This window comes from Anomaloglossus baeobatrachus, chromosome 10 (genome assembly GCF_048569485.1).
Source record: "Anomaloglossus baeobatrachus isolate aAnoBae1 chromosome 10, aAnoBae1.hap1, whole genome shotgun sequence".
NCBI lineage: Eukaryota > Metazoa > Chordata > Amphibia > Anura > Aromobatidae > Anomaloglossus > Anomaloglossus baeobatrachus.
The window spans coordinates 8,773,408-8,791,626 of NC_134362.1; the positions used below are offsets into that span (position 1 = coordinate 8,773,408).

General features: G+C 51.9%; 1 protein-coding gene across 1 annotated transcript in view; it reads left to right on the forward strand.

Moving 5' to 3' along the window:
- The window catches only part of SWAP70 (switching B cell complex subunit SWAP70), a 100,493-nt gene extending 84,935 nt beyond the window's left edge, over positions 1-15,558 (forward strand). The window contains exons 5-12 of the mRNA XM_075327038.1: positions 5,540-5,686; positions 5,835-5,943; positions 7,156-7,337; positions 7,495-7,602; positions 8,050-8,216; positions 8,904-9,102; positions 14,003-14,099; positions 14,273-15,558. Coding sequence (XP_075183153.1) covers positions 5,540-5,686; positions 5,835-5,943; positions 7,156-7,337; positions 7,495-7,602; positions 8,050-8,216; positions 8,904-9,102; positions 14,003-14,099; positions 14,273-14,388 — 1,125 coding nt within the window. The 3' untranslated portion in view covers positions 14,389-15,558. The remainder of the gene's footprint in view (positions 1-5,539; positions 5,687-5,834; positions 5,944-7,155; positions 7,338-7,494; positions 7,603-8,049; positions 8,217-8,903; positions 9,103-14,002; positions 14,100-14,272) is intronic.
- Positions 15,559-18,219: the final 2,661 nt, after the last annotated feature.

Sequence of the window (18,219 nt, forward strand, 5' to 3'; positions counted from 1 at the left end):
ACTGCACCTGGTTATAGATCTGCTGCAGACTCTGGCGCCCTCTGCTGGTGACATACACACACTGCACCTAGTTATTGATCTGCTGCAGACTCTGCTGCCCTCTGCTGGTGACATACACACACTGCACCTGGTTATAGATCTGCCTCATGACTCTGCTGCCCTCTGCTGGTGACACACAGCAAGTTGGGCTGCAGTGTGTACATCGCCCTGGCCAAAAACTGATGCTCTAGCAGGATACAGCTAAACCCCCACTAAGTGAAGGCATCACAGGTGCAGGAGAAGCACATCACGCACACACCTCCATGGAATGGAGGGGAGGTGACTGCTAGATGATAAAACTGCACACAAGTGGCTTGCATAGAGCGCTGTTCACATGCAGATGACACAGTCACAAACCCGCAGCCTATTAGGTAACGCCGTTCTATTAGATCAGGCGGGCTGCCAAGCCGTACTCCACTGTATATCATGCACGGACAGACACTCTACAATGCAAGGCCCAACAGAAAGGGGCCTGGCTGTATCCTGTACAAACAAAAAAATATGAGGTTTTTGTTGGTATTTATGGCCATAAAACGTAAGCCTACACCCTCGTCAAGGGACCTCATGTCTGTAGGTCCCTACACTAAATATAAAAAAAGCAACAATAAGAGGATAATGTCCTCCAAAAATCAAGTATTACTCACAGCAAGTTGGGCTGCTTTTTTTATATTTAGTGTAGGGACCTACAGACATGAGGTCCCTTGACGAGGGTGTAGGCTTACGTTTTATGGCCATAAATACCAACAAAAACCTCATATTTTTTTGTTTGTACAGGATACAGCCAGGCCCCTTTCTGTTGGGCCTTGCATTGTAGAGTGTCTGTCCGTGCATGATATACAGTGGAGTACGGCTTGGCAGCCCGCCTGATCTAATAGAACGGCGTTACCTAATAGGCTGCGGGTTTGTGACTGTGTCATCTGCATGTGAACAGCGCTCTATGCAAGCCATTTGTGTGCAGTTTTATCATCTAGCAGTCACCTCCCCTCCATTCCATGGAGGTGTGTGCGTGATGTGCTTCTCCTGCACCTGTGATGCCTTCACTTAGTGGGGGTTTAGCTGTATCCTGCTAGAGCATCAGTTTTTGGCCAGGGCGATGTACACACTGCAGCCCAACTTGCTGTGAGTAATACTTGATTTTTGGAGGACATTATCCTCTTATTGTTGCTTTTTTTATACCTCTGCTGGTGACATACACACACTGCACCTGGTTATAGATCTGCTGCAGACTCTGCTGCCCTCTGCTGGTGACATACACACACTGCACCTGGTTATAGATCTGCTGTATGACTCTGCTGCCCTCTGCTGGTGACATACACACACTGCACCTGGTTATAGATCTGCTGCAGACTCTGCTGCCCTCTGCTGGTGACATACACACACTGCACCTGGTTATAGATCTGCTGCAGACTCTGCTGCCCTCTGCTGGTGATATAAACAGACTGCACCTGGTTATAGATCTGCTGTATGACTCTGGCTCCCTCTGCTGGTGACATACACACACTGCACCTGGTTATAGATCTGCTGCCCTCTGCTGGTGACATACACACACTGCACATGGTTATAGATCTGCTGCAGACTCTGCTGCCCTCTGCTGGTGACATACACACACTGCACCTAGTTATAGATCTGCTGCAGACTCTGGCGCCCTCTGCTGGTGACATACACACACTGCACCTAGTTATTGATCTGCTGCAGACTCTGGCGCCCTCTGCTGGTGACATACACACACTGCACCTGGTTATAGATCTGCTGCAGACTCTGCTGCCCTCTGCTGGTGACATACACACACTGCACCTAGTTATTGATCTGCTGCAGACTCTGCTGCCCTCTGCTGGTGACATACACACACTGCACCTGGTTATAGATCTGCCTCATGACTCTGCTGCCCTCTGCTGGTGACATACACACACTGCACCTGGTTATAGATCTGCTGCAGACTCTGCTGCCCTCTGCTGGTGACATACACACACTGCACCTGGTTATAGATCTGCTGCAGACTCTGCTGCCCTCTGCTGGTGACATACACACACTGCACCTGGTTATAGATCTGCTGCAGACTCTGCTGCCCTCTGCTGGTGACATACACACACTGCACCTGGTTATAGATCTGCTGCAGACTCTGCTGCCCTCTGCTGGTGATATAAACAGACTGCACCTGGTTATAGATCTGCTGTATGACTCTGGCTCCCTCTGCTGGTGACATACACACACTGCACCTGGTTATAGATCTGCTGCCCTCTGCTGGTGAGATACACACACTGCACATGGTTATAGATCTGCTGTATGACTCTGCTGCCCTCTGCTGGTGACATACACACACTGCACCTAGTTATAGATCTGCTGCAGACTCTGGCGCCCTCTGCTGGTGACATACACACACTGCACCTAGTTATTGATCTGCTGCAGACTCTGGCGCCCTCTGCTGGTGACATACACACACTGCACCTGGTTATAGATCTGCTGCAGACTCTGCTGCCCTCTGCTGGTGACATACACACACTGCACCTAGTTATTGATCTGCTGCAGACTCTGCTGCCCTCTGCTGGTGACATACACACACTGCACCTGGTTATAGATCTGCTGCAGACTCTGGTGCCCTCTGCTGGTGACATACACACACTGCACCTGGTTATAGATCTGCTGCAGACTCTGCTGCCCTCTGCTGGTGACATACACACACTGCACCTGGTTATAGATCTGCTGCAGACTCTGCTGCCCTCTGCTGGTGACATACACACACTGCACCTGGTTATAGATCTGCTGCCCTCTGCTGGTGACATACACACACTGCACATGGTTATAGATCTGCTGCAGACTCTGGCGCCCTCTGCTGGTGACATACACACACTGCACCTAGTTATTGATCTGCTGCAGACTCTGGCGCCCTCTGCTGGTGACATACACACACTGCACCTGGTTATAGATCTGCTGCAGACTCTGCTGCCCTCTGCTGGTGACATACACACACTGCACCTAGTTATTGATCTGCTGCAGACTCTGCTGCCCTCTGCTGGTGACATACACACACTGCACCTGGTTATAGATCTGCTGCAGACTCTGGTGCCCTCTGCTGGTGACATACACACACTGCACCTGGTTATAGATCTGCTGCAGACTCTGCTGCCCTCTGCTGGTGACATACACACACTGCACCTGGTTATAGATCTGCTGCCCTCTGCTGGTGACATACACACACTGCACCTGGTTATAGATATGTTGTATGACTCTGCTGCCCTCTGCTGGTGACATACACACACTGCACCTAGTTATAGATCTGCTGCAGACTCTGCTGCCCTCTGCTGGTGACATACACACACTGCACCTAGTTATAGATCTGCTGCAGACTCTGCTGCCCTCTGCTGGTGACATACACACACTGCACCTGGTTATAGATCTGCTGCAGACTCTGCTGCCCTCTGCTGGTGACATACACACACTGCTCCTGGTTATAGATCTGCTGCAGACTCTGCTGCCCTCTGCTGGTGACATACACACACTGCACCTGGTTATAGATCTGATGTATGACTCTGCTGCCCTCTGCTGGTGACATACACACACTGCTCCTGGTTATAGATCTGCTGCAGACTCTGCTGCCCTCTGCTGGTGACATACACACACTGCACCTACTTATTGATCTGCTGCAGACTCTGCTGCCCTCTGCTGGTGACATACACACACTGCACTTAGTTATAGATCTGCTGCCCTCTGCTGGTGACATACACACACTGCACCTGGTTATAGATCTGATGTATGACTCTGCTGCCCTCTGCTGGTGACATACACACACTGCACCTGGTTATAGATCTGATGTATGACTCTGCTGCCCTCTGCTGGTGACATACACACACTGCACCTGGTTATAGATCTGCTGCAGACTCTGCTGCCCTCTGCTGGTGACATACACACACTGCACCTTGTTATTGATCTGCTGCAGACTCTGCTGCCCTCTGCTGGTGACATACACACACTGCACCTGGTTATAGATCTGCCTCATGACTCTGCTGCCCTCTGCTGGTGACATACACACACTGCACCTGGTTATAGATCTGCTGTATGACTCTGGCGCCCTCTGCTGGTGACATACACACACTGCACATGGTTATAGATCTGCTGTATGACTCTGCTGCCCTCTGCTGGTGACATACACACACTGCACCTAGTTATTGATCTGCTGCAGACTCTGGCGCCCTCTGCTGGTGACATACACACACTGCACCTAGTTATAGATCTGCTGCAGACTCTGCTGCCCTCTGCTGGTGACATACACACACTGCACCTAGTTATAGATCTGCTGCAGACTCTGATGCCCTCTGCTGGTGACATACACACACTGCACCTAGTTATTGATCTGCTGCAGACTCTGCTGCCCTCTGCTGGTGACATACACACACTGCACCTGGTTATAGATCTGCTGCAGACTCTGCTGCCCTCTGCTGGTGACATACACACACTGCACATAGTTATAGATCTGCTGCAGACTCTGGCGCCCTCTGCTGGTGACATACACACACTGCACCTAGTTATAGATCTGCTGCAGACTCTGCTGCCCTCTGCTGGTGACATACACACACTGCACATAGTTATAGATCTGCTGCAGACTCTGGCACCCTCTGCTGGTGACATACACACACTGCACCTGGTAATAGATATGTTGTATGACTCTGCTGCCCTCTGCTGGTGACATACACACACTGCACCTGGTTATAGATCTGCTGCCCTCTGCTGGTGACATACACACACTGCACCTGGTAATAGATATGTTGTATGACTCTGCTGCCCTCTGCTGGTGACATACACACACTGCACCTGGTTATAGATCTGCTGCAAACTCTGCTGCCCTCTGCTGGTGACATACACACACTGCACCTAGTTATAGATCTGCTGCAGACTCTGCTGCCCTCTGAGGGTGACATACACACACTGCACATGGTTATAGATCTGCTGCAGACTCTGCTGCCCTCTGAGGGTGACATACACACACTGCACATGGTTATAGATCTGCTGCAGACTCTGCTGCCCTCTGAGGGTGACATACACACACTGCACCTGGTTATAGATCTGCTGCCCTCTGCTGGTGACATACACACACTGCACCTGGTTATAGATCTCCTGCAGACTCTGCTGCCCTCTGCTGGTGACATACACACACTGCACCTGGTTATAGATCTGCTGCAGACTCTGCTGCCCTCTGCTGGTGACATACACACACTGCACATGGTTATAGATCTGCTGCAGACTCTGCTGCCCTCTGAGGGTGACATACACAGACTGCACCTGGTTATAGATCTGCTGCCCTCTGCTGGTGACATACACACACTGCACCTGGTTATAGCTTTTTGGCATTTTTCACATTATTTTAATATTTTTTCAGTCTTTAATATTTTTCTAGATAATACTTCACTTTTACTAATAATGACAGAATGTAGAGACTGTGTAATAATCTAGAAAGAAAGTAGCGATATAAATGTCGGACCGTGTGACATCTCGTTCCTCGCCGCAGGGTTATCTATGGAAGAAAGGCCACAAGCGGAAGAACTGGACGGAGCGCTGGTTTGTCCTGAAACCCAACGTCATGTCCTATTACATCAGCGAGGACCTGAAAGACAAGAAGGGGGACATCAGCCTGGACTCGAACTGCTGCGTGGAGGTAACGAGCCGCAACACCACGAGAACGCCAGCTCCGCAGCGCAGACTGACACTGCAATGGAGGAATGCAGCCGCTATTCACCCACCATTCAGGGTGTGCGGAAAGCTGGGTGCCCCTCCATACTGATCACATAGTCCTTGTCTTTCAGTCGTTGCCGGACAGAGAAGGGAAGAAATGTCTGTTCCTTGTGAAATGTGTAGAGAAAAGCTACGAGATCAGCGCCTCCGACAAGAAGAAGAAGCAGGAGTGGATACAAGGTGAGCGCAGCCACGGGGCGGATGCCACGGGCCACGTCCAGGGTCACTGCTGCCTCTGAAAAGGGCAAAAAAATAGAGAATCATTCATTTTCCGCTTTCTCCATTTTGGAGATTTTGGGGCTTTAAAGTCTCAATCAACAAAAGACTAAAAAGAAAACGACTCAAAAAAGCCGACGGTAAATTTCTGTCCCGATTTACGGATTTCTGGATTTCTGCTTGTTTTCTGTCCAGAAGCCGCGGCTTCCCCAACTCCTCCGACAGCGGAGAGCTTTACCCCGGCCCTGTTTGTTACAATGTAACAGTGCAGGTGAAGTCCTGGCGTCTCACAGAGGATTGTCTGATACATTGTAACATTGCAGGTGAAGTACGGGCGTCTCACAAAATATTGTCTGATACATTGTAACAGCGCAGGTGAAGACCGAGCGTCTCACAGAGGATTGTCTGATACAATGTAACAGCGCAGGTGAAGACTGAGCGTCTCACAGAGGATTGTCTGATACATTGTAACAGTGCAGGTGAAGTACGGGCGTCTCACAGAGGATTGTCTGATTCAATGTAACAGCGCAGGTGAAGACCGAGCGTCTCACAGAGGATTGTCTGATACATTGTAACAGTGCAGGTGAAGTACGGGCGTCTCACAGAGGATTGTCTGATACAATGTAACAGTGCAGGTGAAGTACGGGCGTCTCACAGAGGATTGTCTGATACATTGTAACAGTGCAGGTGAAGTCCGGGCGTCTCACAGAGGATTGTCTGATACAATGAAAGAGTGCAGGTGAAGTCCGGGCGTCTCACAGAGGATTGTCTGATACATTGTAACAGCGCAGGTGAAGACCGGGCGTCTCACAGAGGATTATGTGATACAATGTAACAGCGCAGGTGAAGTCCGGGCGTCTCACAGAGGATTATCTGATACAATGTAACAGCGCAGTTTTGTGTTTCTCATATATTTTGGCCACCATGACCCCTCAGAGTCTGGGATGTTGTGGTCAGTACATCCTGAGACCCTCACAATTCTCATGTCGGGGGGGCCCATGTTCTCCGGAGCGGTGGTTGTGCCGTGCTTCGCTATTTTTAGTCTTGGGACTGGCAGAGATAACTGAGATCATGAGCATGCACAATCACTTGGTACTTCAGATCAGCATACGTGACCTGCAGGGAATAGCAATCACTTGTCACCTTGGGATTAACCCTTTAATGTTTTCTCTTCAGATATTCAGACTGTTGTGAACCTGAGGAAGTTGGGCCTCGCCTCGCCGCACAGAGACGCCCGGCAGAAGAGGAAGGCGCTGCGGCAGAAGCTCCAGGCCGAGCAGGAGGAGCTGGAGCGCAAGATGAAGGAGCTGCAGACGTCCAACGAGATGAAGCAGCTGGAGCTGGAGCAAGTGCGGCTGGTGAGTGGCCCCGGGGCCACGGATCTATGGGTCTGATCTATATGGCCACCCCACCAGCTGCCACGTGGCCAGAGGCGCGGAGCTCTGCGACATCCCACATAATCTGGGATCAATCTGAAATAATCTGACACTTTCTTTGCTTTATTATTTTTTGCAGCAACTGCAGGAGGCGGCCGACCGCGCCGCGCAGGAGGAGCAGAAACGCCACCACACCCACATGGAGCTCCAGGACCGGTTCAGAGAGGAGCTGGAGCGCGAGCAGCTGGTAATGAAGTGCGGCGGTATATACACACACACAGCACGGTGGTATATACACACACACAGAGCGCGGCAGTATATACACACACACAGAGCGCGGCGGTATATACACACACACAGAGCGTGGCGGTATATACACACACACAGAGCGTGGCGGTATATACACACACACAGAGCGCGGCGGTATATACACACACACAGAGCGCGGCGGTATATACACACACACAGAGCGCGGCGGTATATACACACACACAGAGCGTGGCGGTATATACACACACACAGAGCGCGGCGGTATATACATACACTTGAAAATGGGGCACATATAACAGAAGGCTGCGGCGCGGGGGCATTTCTCCCCTTTCATTTGTATGTTTCCATTCACTGACAGCAGAGATCTCGGTGACTCACAGACAGAAGCAAACCTCTTCATTGATATCTCGCCCCTTATTCTCAGATCCGGCTGCAGATGGAGGAGCAGGTGGCGCAGAAATCCTCCGAATTGGAGCAATACCTGAAGCGAGTGCAGGAGCTGGAGGAGATGTATCACCGGCTGCAGGAGGCGCTGGACGACGAGAAGCAGGCGCGCCAGGAGGAGGAGAACGCGCGGCTGCTCCAGACAAGGTACGCGCCACCGAGCAGCCTGCTTACTGATGGTTTCCCTGGTGTAGGAGGACGGCTGTATGTATGGAGGCCGCAGCGCAGGGGGTCCTGGAGAGGGGGCATTTCCAGGCTGTCTCTGACCGGACCCAGGGCTGTAATCTCTGCGGCAGTAAATGTTCAGCCTCCCTGCAGCGCTCCCGCAGGGGATATGGTGTATTACAGGGTCCATTCATATCAGTGGTTGTATGTGTGCGGGCAGTCGCAGTGAGGACCCACTAGGGTCATAGGGGAGGGGGCACATGATGGGACCTTCTCTGGGCACAGCACACACAATGGACGGCCATCTATTTCATCTTCTGCGTGAAATACCCCATTTTCCCTGTAGTGGGTGATGTTGAGTCTAAGACTGCAGAAGATGCCGCCATATTGGTTGCCACCCTATAGTTACAGTCTGGTGCTGAAGCTGTCTCCTGGTCACTGAGTGGGTGACGACTAATATGGCTGCGGCTCCTGAAAAAATGGCCACTGAACAGAAAACCGTGGGGGACGCGTTGGGTCCAGGCTGCTCCGGATCTGATACTGTAGGGCAGGTAAAGTTATGGTGGTCTATATTCAAGAGTAAATACACTGCTGGGACCCATCAGCTGCGCGGCGGTCGGGAGTCTGATGGGACGGACGCCACTTATCACATATTACCTCCATTTTTAGGCTCCTGGAACAAGAAGCCACAAAGCGAGCGATGCTGGAAAATCTGCACAAGGAGCAGGAGATGATGATCAAAATGAACGAGGAAGAGAAGAAGGAGCTGGAGGCCATGCAGGCCATGAAGGAGGAAGCCCTGAAAGAGGCGATGCAGCAGCTGGAGCAGCTGGAGAAGGAGCGGATCGCAGCTCTGCAACAATATGAGGTCATTCTCCCCCGATATTACCCCGGGCCCCAGATCAGCAGCCATAAGCTCGCCCATAGACTCTGTGCAGCTCAATACCATCCTCCTGCCGTAAAGCCCCATCATTCTGCCCTGCCTCCTCCTGCCGTAAAGCCCCATCATTCTGCTCTGCCTCCTCCTGCCGTAAAGCCCCATCATTCTACTCTGCCTCCTCCTGCCGTAAAGCCCCATCATTCTGCTCTGCCTCCTCCTGCCGTAAAGCCCCATCATTCTGCTCTGCCTCCTCCTGCCGTAAAGCCCCATCATTCTGCTCCACCTCCTCCTGCCGTAAAGCCCCATCATTCTACTCTTCCTCCTCCTGCCGTAAAGCCCCATCATTCTGCTCTGCCGCCTCCTCCTGCCGTAAAGCCCCATCATTCTGCTCTGCCGCCTCCTCCTGCCATAAAACCCCATCATTCTGCTCTACCTCCTCCTGCCGTAAAGCCCCATCATTCTGCTCTGCCGCCTCCTCCTGCTGTAAAGTCCCATCATTCTGCTCTACCGCCTCCTCCTGACGTAAAGCCCCATCATTCTGCTCTGCCGCCTCCTCCTGGGGTAAAGCCCCATCATTCTGCTCCACCTCCTCCTGCCGTAAAGCCCCATCATTCTGCTCCGCCGCCTCCTCCTGCCGTAAAGCCCCATCTTTCTGCTCTGCCGCCTCCTCCTGCCATAAAGCACCATCGTTCTGCTCCGCCGCCTGCTCCTGCCGTAAAGCCCAATCATTCTGCTCCACCTCCTCCTGCCGTAAAGCCCCATCATTCTGCTCTGCCTGCTCCTCCTGCCGTAAAGCCCCATCATTCTGCTCTGCCTGCTCCTCCTGCCGTAAAGCCCCATCATTCTGCTCCACCTCCTCCTGCTGTAAAGCCCCATCATTCTGTTCTGCCTCCTCCTCCTGCCGTAAAGCCTCATCATTCTGCTCTGCCTCCTCCTCCTGCTGTAAAGCCCCATCATTCTGCTCCACCTCCTCCTGCCGTAAAGTCCCATCATTCTGCTCTGCCGCCTCCTCCTGACGTAAAGCCCCATCATTCTGCTCTGCCGCCTCCTCCTGGGGTAAAGCCCCATCATTCTGCTCCACCTCCTCCTGCCGTAAAGCCCCATCATTCTGCTCTGCCTCCTCCTCCTGCCGTAAAGCCTCATCATTCTGCTCTGCCTCCTCCTCCTGCTGTAAAGCCCCATCATTCTGCTCCGCCGCCGCCTCCTGCCGTAAAGCCCCATCATTCTGCTTCTCCGCCTCCTCCTGCCATGAAGCCCCATCATTCTGCTCTGCCGGCTCCTCCTGCCGTAAAGCCCCATCATTCTGCTCCACCTCCTCCTGCTGTAAAGCCCCATCATTCTGCTCTGCCTCCTCCTCCTGGGGTAAAGCCCTATCATTCTGCTTTGCCTCCTCCTCTTGCCGCAAAGCCCCATCATTCTGCTCTGCCGCCTCCTCCTGGGGTAAAGCCCCATCATTCTGCTCCGCCACTATCTCCTGCCGTAAAACCTCATCATTCTGCTCTGCCTCCTCCTCTTGCCGCAAAGCCCCATCATTCTGCTCTGCCGCCTCCTCCTGGGGTAAAGCCCCATCATTCTGCTCTGCCACCATCTCCTGCCGTAAAACCTCATCATTCTGCTCTGCCTCCTCCTCTTGCCGTAAAGCCTCATCATTCTGCTCTGCCGCCTCCTGCCGTAAAGCCCCATCATTCTACTCTGCCTCCTCCTGCCGTAAAGCCCCATCATTCTGCTCTGCATCCTCCTGCCGTAAAGCCCCATCATTCTGCTCTGCCTCCTCCTGCCGTAAAGCCCCATCATTCTGCTCCACCTCCTCCTGCCGTAAAGCCCCATCATTCTACCCTGCCTCCTCCTGCCGTAAAGCCCCATCATTCTGTTCTGCCGCCTCCTCCTGCCGTAAAGCCCCATCATTCTGGTCTGCCGCCTCCTCCTGCCATAAAACCCCATCATTCTGCTCCACCTCCTCCTGTTGTAAAGCCCCATCATTCTGCTCTACCTCCTCCTGCCGTAAAGCCCCATCATTCTGCTCTGCCACCTCCTCCTGCTGTAAAGTCCCATCATTCTGCTCTACCGCCTCCTCCTGACATAAAGCCCCATCATTCTGCTCTGCCGCCTCCTCCTGGGGTAAAGCCCCATCATTCTGCTCCACCTCCTCCTGCCGTAAAGCCCCATCATTCTGCTCTGCCATCTCTTCCTGCTGTAAAGCCCCATCATTCTGTTCTGCCGGCTCCTCCTGCTGTAAAGCCCCATCATTCTGCTCCACCTCCTCCTGCCGTAAAGCCCCATCATTCTGCTCCGCCGCCTCCTCCTGCCGTAAAGCCCCATCTTTCTGCTCTGCCGCCTCCTCCTGCCATAAAGCACCATCGTTCTGCTCTGCCGCCTCCTCCTGCCGTAAAGCCCCATCATTCTGCTCCACCTCCTCCTGCCGTAAAGCCCCATCATTCTGCTCTGCCTGCTCCTCCTGCCGTAAAGCCCCATCATACTGCTCCACCTCCTCCTGCTGTAAAGCCCCATCATTCTGTTCTGCCTCCTCCTCCTGCCGTAAAGCCTCATCATTCTGCTCTGCCTCATCCTCCTGCCGTAAAGCCCCATCATTCTGCTCCACCTCCTCCTGCCGTAAAGTCCCATCATTCTGCTCTGCCGCCTCCTCCTGACGTAAAGCCCCATCATTCTGCTCTGCCGCCTCCTCCTGGGGTAAAGCCCCATCATTCTGCTCTGCCTCCTCCTCCTGCCGTAAAGCCTCATCATTCTGCTCTGCCTCCTCCTCCTGCTGTAAAGCCCCATCATTCTGCTCCGCCGCCTCCTCCTGCCATAAAGCCCCATCATTCTGCTTCTCCGCCTCCTCCTGCCATAAAGCCCCATCATTCTGCTCTGCCGGCTCCTCCTGCCGTAAAGCCCCATCATTCTGCTCCACCTCCTCCTGCTGTAAAGCCCCATCATTCTGCTCTGTCTCCTCCTCCTGGGGTAAAGCCCCATCATTCTGCTTTGCCTCCTCCTCTTGCCGCAAAGCCCCATCATTCTGCTCTGCCGCCTCCTCCTGGGGTAAAGCCCCATCATTCTGCTCCGCCACCATCTCCTGCCGTAAAACCTCATCATTCTGCTCTGCCTCCTCCTCTTGCCGCAAAGCCCCATCATTCTGCTCTGCCGCCTCCTCCTGGGGTAAAGCCCCATCATTCTGCTCCGCCACCATCTCCTGCCGTAAAACCTTATCATTCTGCTCTGCCTCCTCCTCTTGCCGTAAAGCCTCATCATTCTGCTCTGCCGTCTCCTCCTGCTGTAAAGCCTCATCATTCTGCTCTGTCTCCTCCTGCTGTAAAGCCCCATCATTCTGCTCCACCTCCTCCTGTCGTAAAGCCCCATCATTCTGCTCTGCTGCCTCCTCCTGTTGTAAAGCCCCATCATTCTGCTCTGCCGCCTCCTGCCGTAAAGCCCCATCATTCTGCTCCACCTCCTCCTGCCGTAAAGCCCCATCATTCTGCTCTGCCACCTCCTGCTGTAAAGCCCCATCATTCTGCTCCACCTCCTCCTGCCTTAAAGCCTCATCATTCTGCTCTGCCGTCTCTTCCTGCTGTAAAGCCCCATCATTCTGTTCTGCCGGCTCCTCCTGCTGTAAAGCCCCATCATTCTGCTCCACCTCCTCCTGCCGTAAAGCCCCATCATTCTGCTTCTGCCGTAAAGCCCCATCATTCTGCTCCACCTCCTCCTGCCGTAAAGCCCCATCATTCTGCTCTGCCGTCTCTTCCTGCTGTAAAGCCCCATCATTCTGCTCTGCCGGCTCCTCCTGCTGTAAAGCCCCATCATTCTGCTCCACCTCCTCCTGCCGTAAAGCCCCATCATTCTGCTCCACCTCCTCCTGCCGTAAAGCCCCATCATTCTGCTCTGCCGTCTCTTCCTGCTGTAAAGCCCCATCATTCTGCTCCACCTCCTCCTGCCGTAAAGCCCCATCATTCTGCTCTCTCATCTCTTCCTGCTGTAAATCCCCATCATTCTGCTCTGCCGGCTCTTCCTGCTGTAAAGCCCCATCATTCTGCTCTGCCGGCTTCTCCTGCTGTAAAGCCCCATCATTCTGCTCCACCTCCTCCAGCCGTAAAGCCCCATCATTCTGCTCCACCTCCTCCTGCCGTAAAGCCCCATCATTCTGCTCTGCTGTCTCTTCCTGCCATAAAGCCCCATCATTCTGCTCCACCTCCTCCTGCCGTAAAGCCTCATCATTCTGCTCTGCCTTCTCTTCCTGCCGTAAAGCCCCATCATTCTGCTCTGCCGTCTCTTCCTGCTGTAAAGCCCCATCATTTTGCTCTGCCGTCTCTTCCTGCTGTAAAGCCCCATCATTCTGCTCTGCCGGCTCCTCCTGCTGTAAAGCCCCATCATTCTGCTCTGCCGTCTCTTCCTACTGTAAAGCCGCATCATTCTACTCTGCCGGCTCCTCCAGCTGTAAAGCCCCATCATTCTGCTCTGTCGGCTCCTCCTGCTGTAAAGCCCCATCATTCTGCTCTGCCGGCTCCTCCTTCTGTAAAGCCCCATCATTCTGCTCTGCCTTCTCTTCCTGCTGTAAAGCCCCATCATTCTGCTCTGCCGGCTCCTCCTGCTGTAAAGCCCCATCATTCTGCTCTGCCGCCTCCTCCTGCTGTAAAGCCCCATCATTCTGCTCTGCCTTCTCTTCCTGCTGTAAAGCCCCATCATTCTGCTCTGTTGGCTTCTCCTGCTGTAAAGCCCCATCATTCTGCTCTATCGGCTCCTCCTGCTGTAAAGCCCCATCATTTTGCTCTGCCGTCTCTTCCTGCTGTAAAGCCCCATCATTCTGCTCTGCCGTCTCTTCCTGCTGTAAAGCCCCATCATTCTGCTCTGCCGGCTCCTCCTGCCGTTCATCTACTTTATCTCTCGTCTTTCTTTGCAGCATATTAAGAGTAACCTGGAAATGGCGACAAGTAAGACCCGGACCTGGAAGGACAAGGTGGCCCAGCATGAGGGGTTAATCCGACTAATCCAGCCAGGTGAGTGTAAGGAGAAGGTGGTGAGGAGCGGTGGCCGGTGTCATACGGCCATTACTCCGGGGTGCACATGCTTCTTACCTTAAGTAAATCGGCACAGAACGTCCGCAGCGTTTTCTTCCCTTGTTATTTCCACATTTATGGCTTCTGAAACTAAAACTTCACGTCTCTTTCAGGTTCCAAAAACCCCGGGATGATCACGAACTGGGGCCCCGCGTCCTTCACCCAAGGAGAACTCCAGGAACGGGAGAAGAACTGGCAGGAGAAGAAGAATGCCACTGGTGTGGAGTAGAAGCCGTGAGGGCACGGAGCGGCACCACAGCCGGAATACACCACCCAAAACCCCAGAACTTTGTGGATTTAGAATTTTAACTTGTATTTTAAATTTCCAAGTTTTTCTTATTAAAGAAAGGACATGTTGTAGAATCGTAGATCAGTAGCTGACATCATCTGCCCCAACTGCAACCCTCTGCCCAACCACATCCATCTGCCCCATCGCATCCATCTACTCCACCACAAACATTTTCCCCACCAGCATCCATTTACCCCACCCGCATCCATCTGCCCCAACTGCAAACATCTGCGCCACCACATCCATCTGCGCCACCACATCCATCTGCCCCACCACAATCATCTGAACCACCGCAACCATCTGCCCCACCACACTCTACCCATCACATCCATCTGTCATACCACAACTTTCTACACCACCACATCCATCTGCCCCACTGCATCCATCTGCTCCACCGCATCCTTTTGCCCTACCACATCCATCTACGCCACTGAATCCATCTTCCCCACCACAATCATCTGAACCACCGCATCCATTTGTCCCACCGCATCCATTTGCCCCATCACCACCCTATACCCATCACATCCATCTGTCATACCACAACTCTCTGCACCACCGCATCCATCTGCCTCACTGCATCCATCTGCTCCACCGCATCCTTTTGCCCCACTACAACTTTCTGCCCCAACTGCATCCATCTCGCCCCAACTGCATCCATCTCGCCCCACTACAACCCTCTGCCCTACCGCATTTATCTGCCCCACTGCGTCCCTCTGCCCCATGACAATCATCTGCCTAATTCCAGTCCTCTCTTTACCCTTCTGCCCACACACGTAATCTGTTCACGTTCTTTCCCCAATCTCATCATCTGCCCCATCATATCGTCTCCATCTGGATCACCGACTCCTCCGATCACCTTCATGCACTGCCCGGTTGGATCTATGGAAATGTGTAGGATTTACGTTCCTCTCCTTCTGGAACTGCACAAGGCTCAGCCTGACCGACGTGGACACCGGAACCTGGAAGACTTTCTCTTTGACCGGACAGGTCTGAGCCAGAACTTAACTCTTTCTCCCTCGGCCGGACGATCTCGCCTCCATTATCACTTTCATCTCATTTGTTTTTTTTTTAATTTCATGTTGGAAAATAAAATGGTAAAATTGTGTCTGATCGGCGGAGAGGAATCTGATCTGTGGCCTCCTCCGTAAAGCCTCGTTCCTACAAACCGTTCTCACGAGTTGTGACATTTTCTTTGAGTGTTTGTGAAATCCTGACATGTCCGTCTTAGAAGGAGCCAATCCTTCTCACTTCTCGTACTATAATTCTCATTTCTTCTGTCTCTGGAGAGTGAGTATCAGATAATTATGTGACGTCTCTCGGAGCCTTGGAGAATTATGATGAGAAGAATAAGGACAGAGCAGAAGGTTCCCACAGAGAGCGGCCATGTCGTCTACAGTACAGGCGTGATGTGATAAATTGTATCTGGAGAGAAGGCGTCACATGATACATTGTACGCAGGGAGAAGATGTGACGTGATACATTGTATCTGGAGAGAAAGAATGACGTGATACATTGTATCCAGAGTGAAGATGGGACGTGATATCTTCGTCTCCACCATTCACAAGGCAATGCTCCAAATCCACCACAAATATTGCCTGAAAGCCATACTAGACATGACCCCCTGTGCCCACCACATACTAGACATGACCCCCTGTATGCATCCCGTACTGGACATGACCCACTGTGCGCACCGCATACTGGACATGACCCGCTGTGCACCCCCCGGTACTGGACATGATCCGCTGTGCACCCTCCTGGTACTGGACATGATCCGCTGTGCGCACCCCGTACAGGACATGATACGCTGTGCGCACCCCGTACTGCACATGTACCGCTGTGCGCACCCCGTACTGCACATGATCTGCTGTGCGCCCCCCGTACTGGACATGATCCGCTGTGCGCACCCCGTACTGGACATGATCTACTGTGCGCACCACGTACAGGACACGACGAAATTATTTCATGTATGATGAAATTTGATCAACAACATTTCCATACTTGTATATTTTTTGGTTATTAAAGCAGGCTTTACACGCTGCGATATCGTTAATGTTTTATCGTCGGGGTCACGTTGTTAGTGATGCACATCCGGCATCATTAACGAGATCGCAGCGTGTGACACTTAAGAGCGATCTTAAACGATCACAAAACAGGGCAAAATTGTTTGCCGTGAAAAGGTCGTCCTGAAACAAAAAATCGTTTACCTCTCATTAGCGATGTTGTTCCTCGTTCCTGCGGCAGCACACATCGCTGAGTGTGACACCGCAGGAGCGAGGAACATCTCCTTACCTGCCTCCATCGGCTATGCGAAAGGAAGAGGTGGGCGGGATGTTTACGTCCTGCTCATCTCCGCTCCTCCGCTTCTATTGGCCGCCTGCCGTGTCATGTCGCTGTGACGCCGCACGACCCGCCCCCTTAGGAAGGAGGCGGTTCGCCAGCCAGAGCGACGTCGCAGGACAGGTAAGTGCGTGTGACGGGGTAAGCGAGGTTGTGCGACACGGGCAGCGATATGCCCATGTCGCACAACCGACGGGGGCGGGTACGATCGCTAGCGAGATCGCGGCGTGTAAAGCCCACTTTATTCTCCAGTTCTATTTTAGGAGTCTTATACAGGTATATTAACCCTACATCTGCCTGAACCACACGTCATTTACCAAACACATACAGTAATACCACAAAACCAGATGTAACCCCTTCACGACCTATGACACAGCGGTACATCATATGTCGTCTTTGTTCCTTTAATGCGGGCCTTTCTGTTTTCCAGTACAATATGTTGCAGAATGAAAGGTGTCATTCAAAAGTATAACTTGTCCCAGAAACAACAAACCCTCATGTGTCTATATTAAAGGACAAATGAAACAAATATGGCTCTTGGAAAAAGGGGAGTAAAAAACAAAAACGGAAAATGGCCCTGCAGTGAAGGGGTTAAAACAGCGCATTGCATTACACACAACATTACATGCTGCCATCTGGTGGTCCTAAATGGGAGTGTCTGACCTATACCGCAGTGCATACTGCCATTTAGTGGACAGTTGTAGTTGTCAGACTAAACCACGTTGTTCCATTGATAATGATATTGTGTCCGACCTATATGACGAGTAGATATTTTTTCTTGTATGATCACATGCAGCATTTAGATCTGTCCACAGTCAGGTGAGAAGAGAATCTCTCCACTTCCACTTGGTGTTTTTTGGTTGTGGATGTTTTATGCACATCTCCACTTTTGTTCCCACCTTCCCTATTAGTGAACCCTGAAGTCTCTGCAATTCTCTGGACGCAGGGACTGGACTATGACTTCAGTATCTCGTATAGAAACCCCTCAGATGTTTGTACCTGCAGAAAAAAAACACAGAGACTGAATTTAAAGGGACCTATCAGCATCGTATTATGGAGGCAACGAGAAGGAGAGGAATAGTAGTATAAGAGCACAAGAATAAAAGCCACTATGTCCCTATCCACGGCGCTATTGCGGACAAATCCTGCTGTTTATCTTTATGTACATTAGTTGTAGATGATGTCACAGCTCACCTCCTCTCCCTCCTGTACAATGACTGATAACACCTCTATATACAGTAATTATCACAAGATCCACCATTGACAATATAATAGAATAGATCAACAACAAAACTAATATAAAATTATGTTTTGAAGTTGCGACCTTTTTACTGACATTATTTTCTAGGTGTCTTTGTTTACTCAAATAGATATACATATTTATATATTGTAAGATGGTCACTGGTAAAATACAAGAGATGTGTATCACTGAGA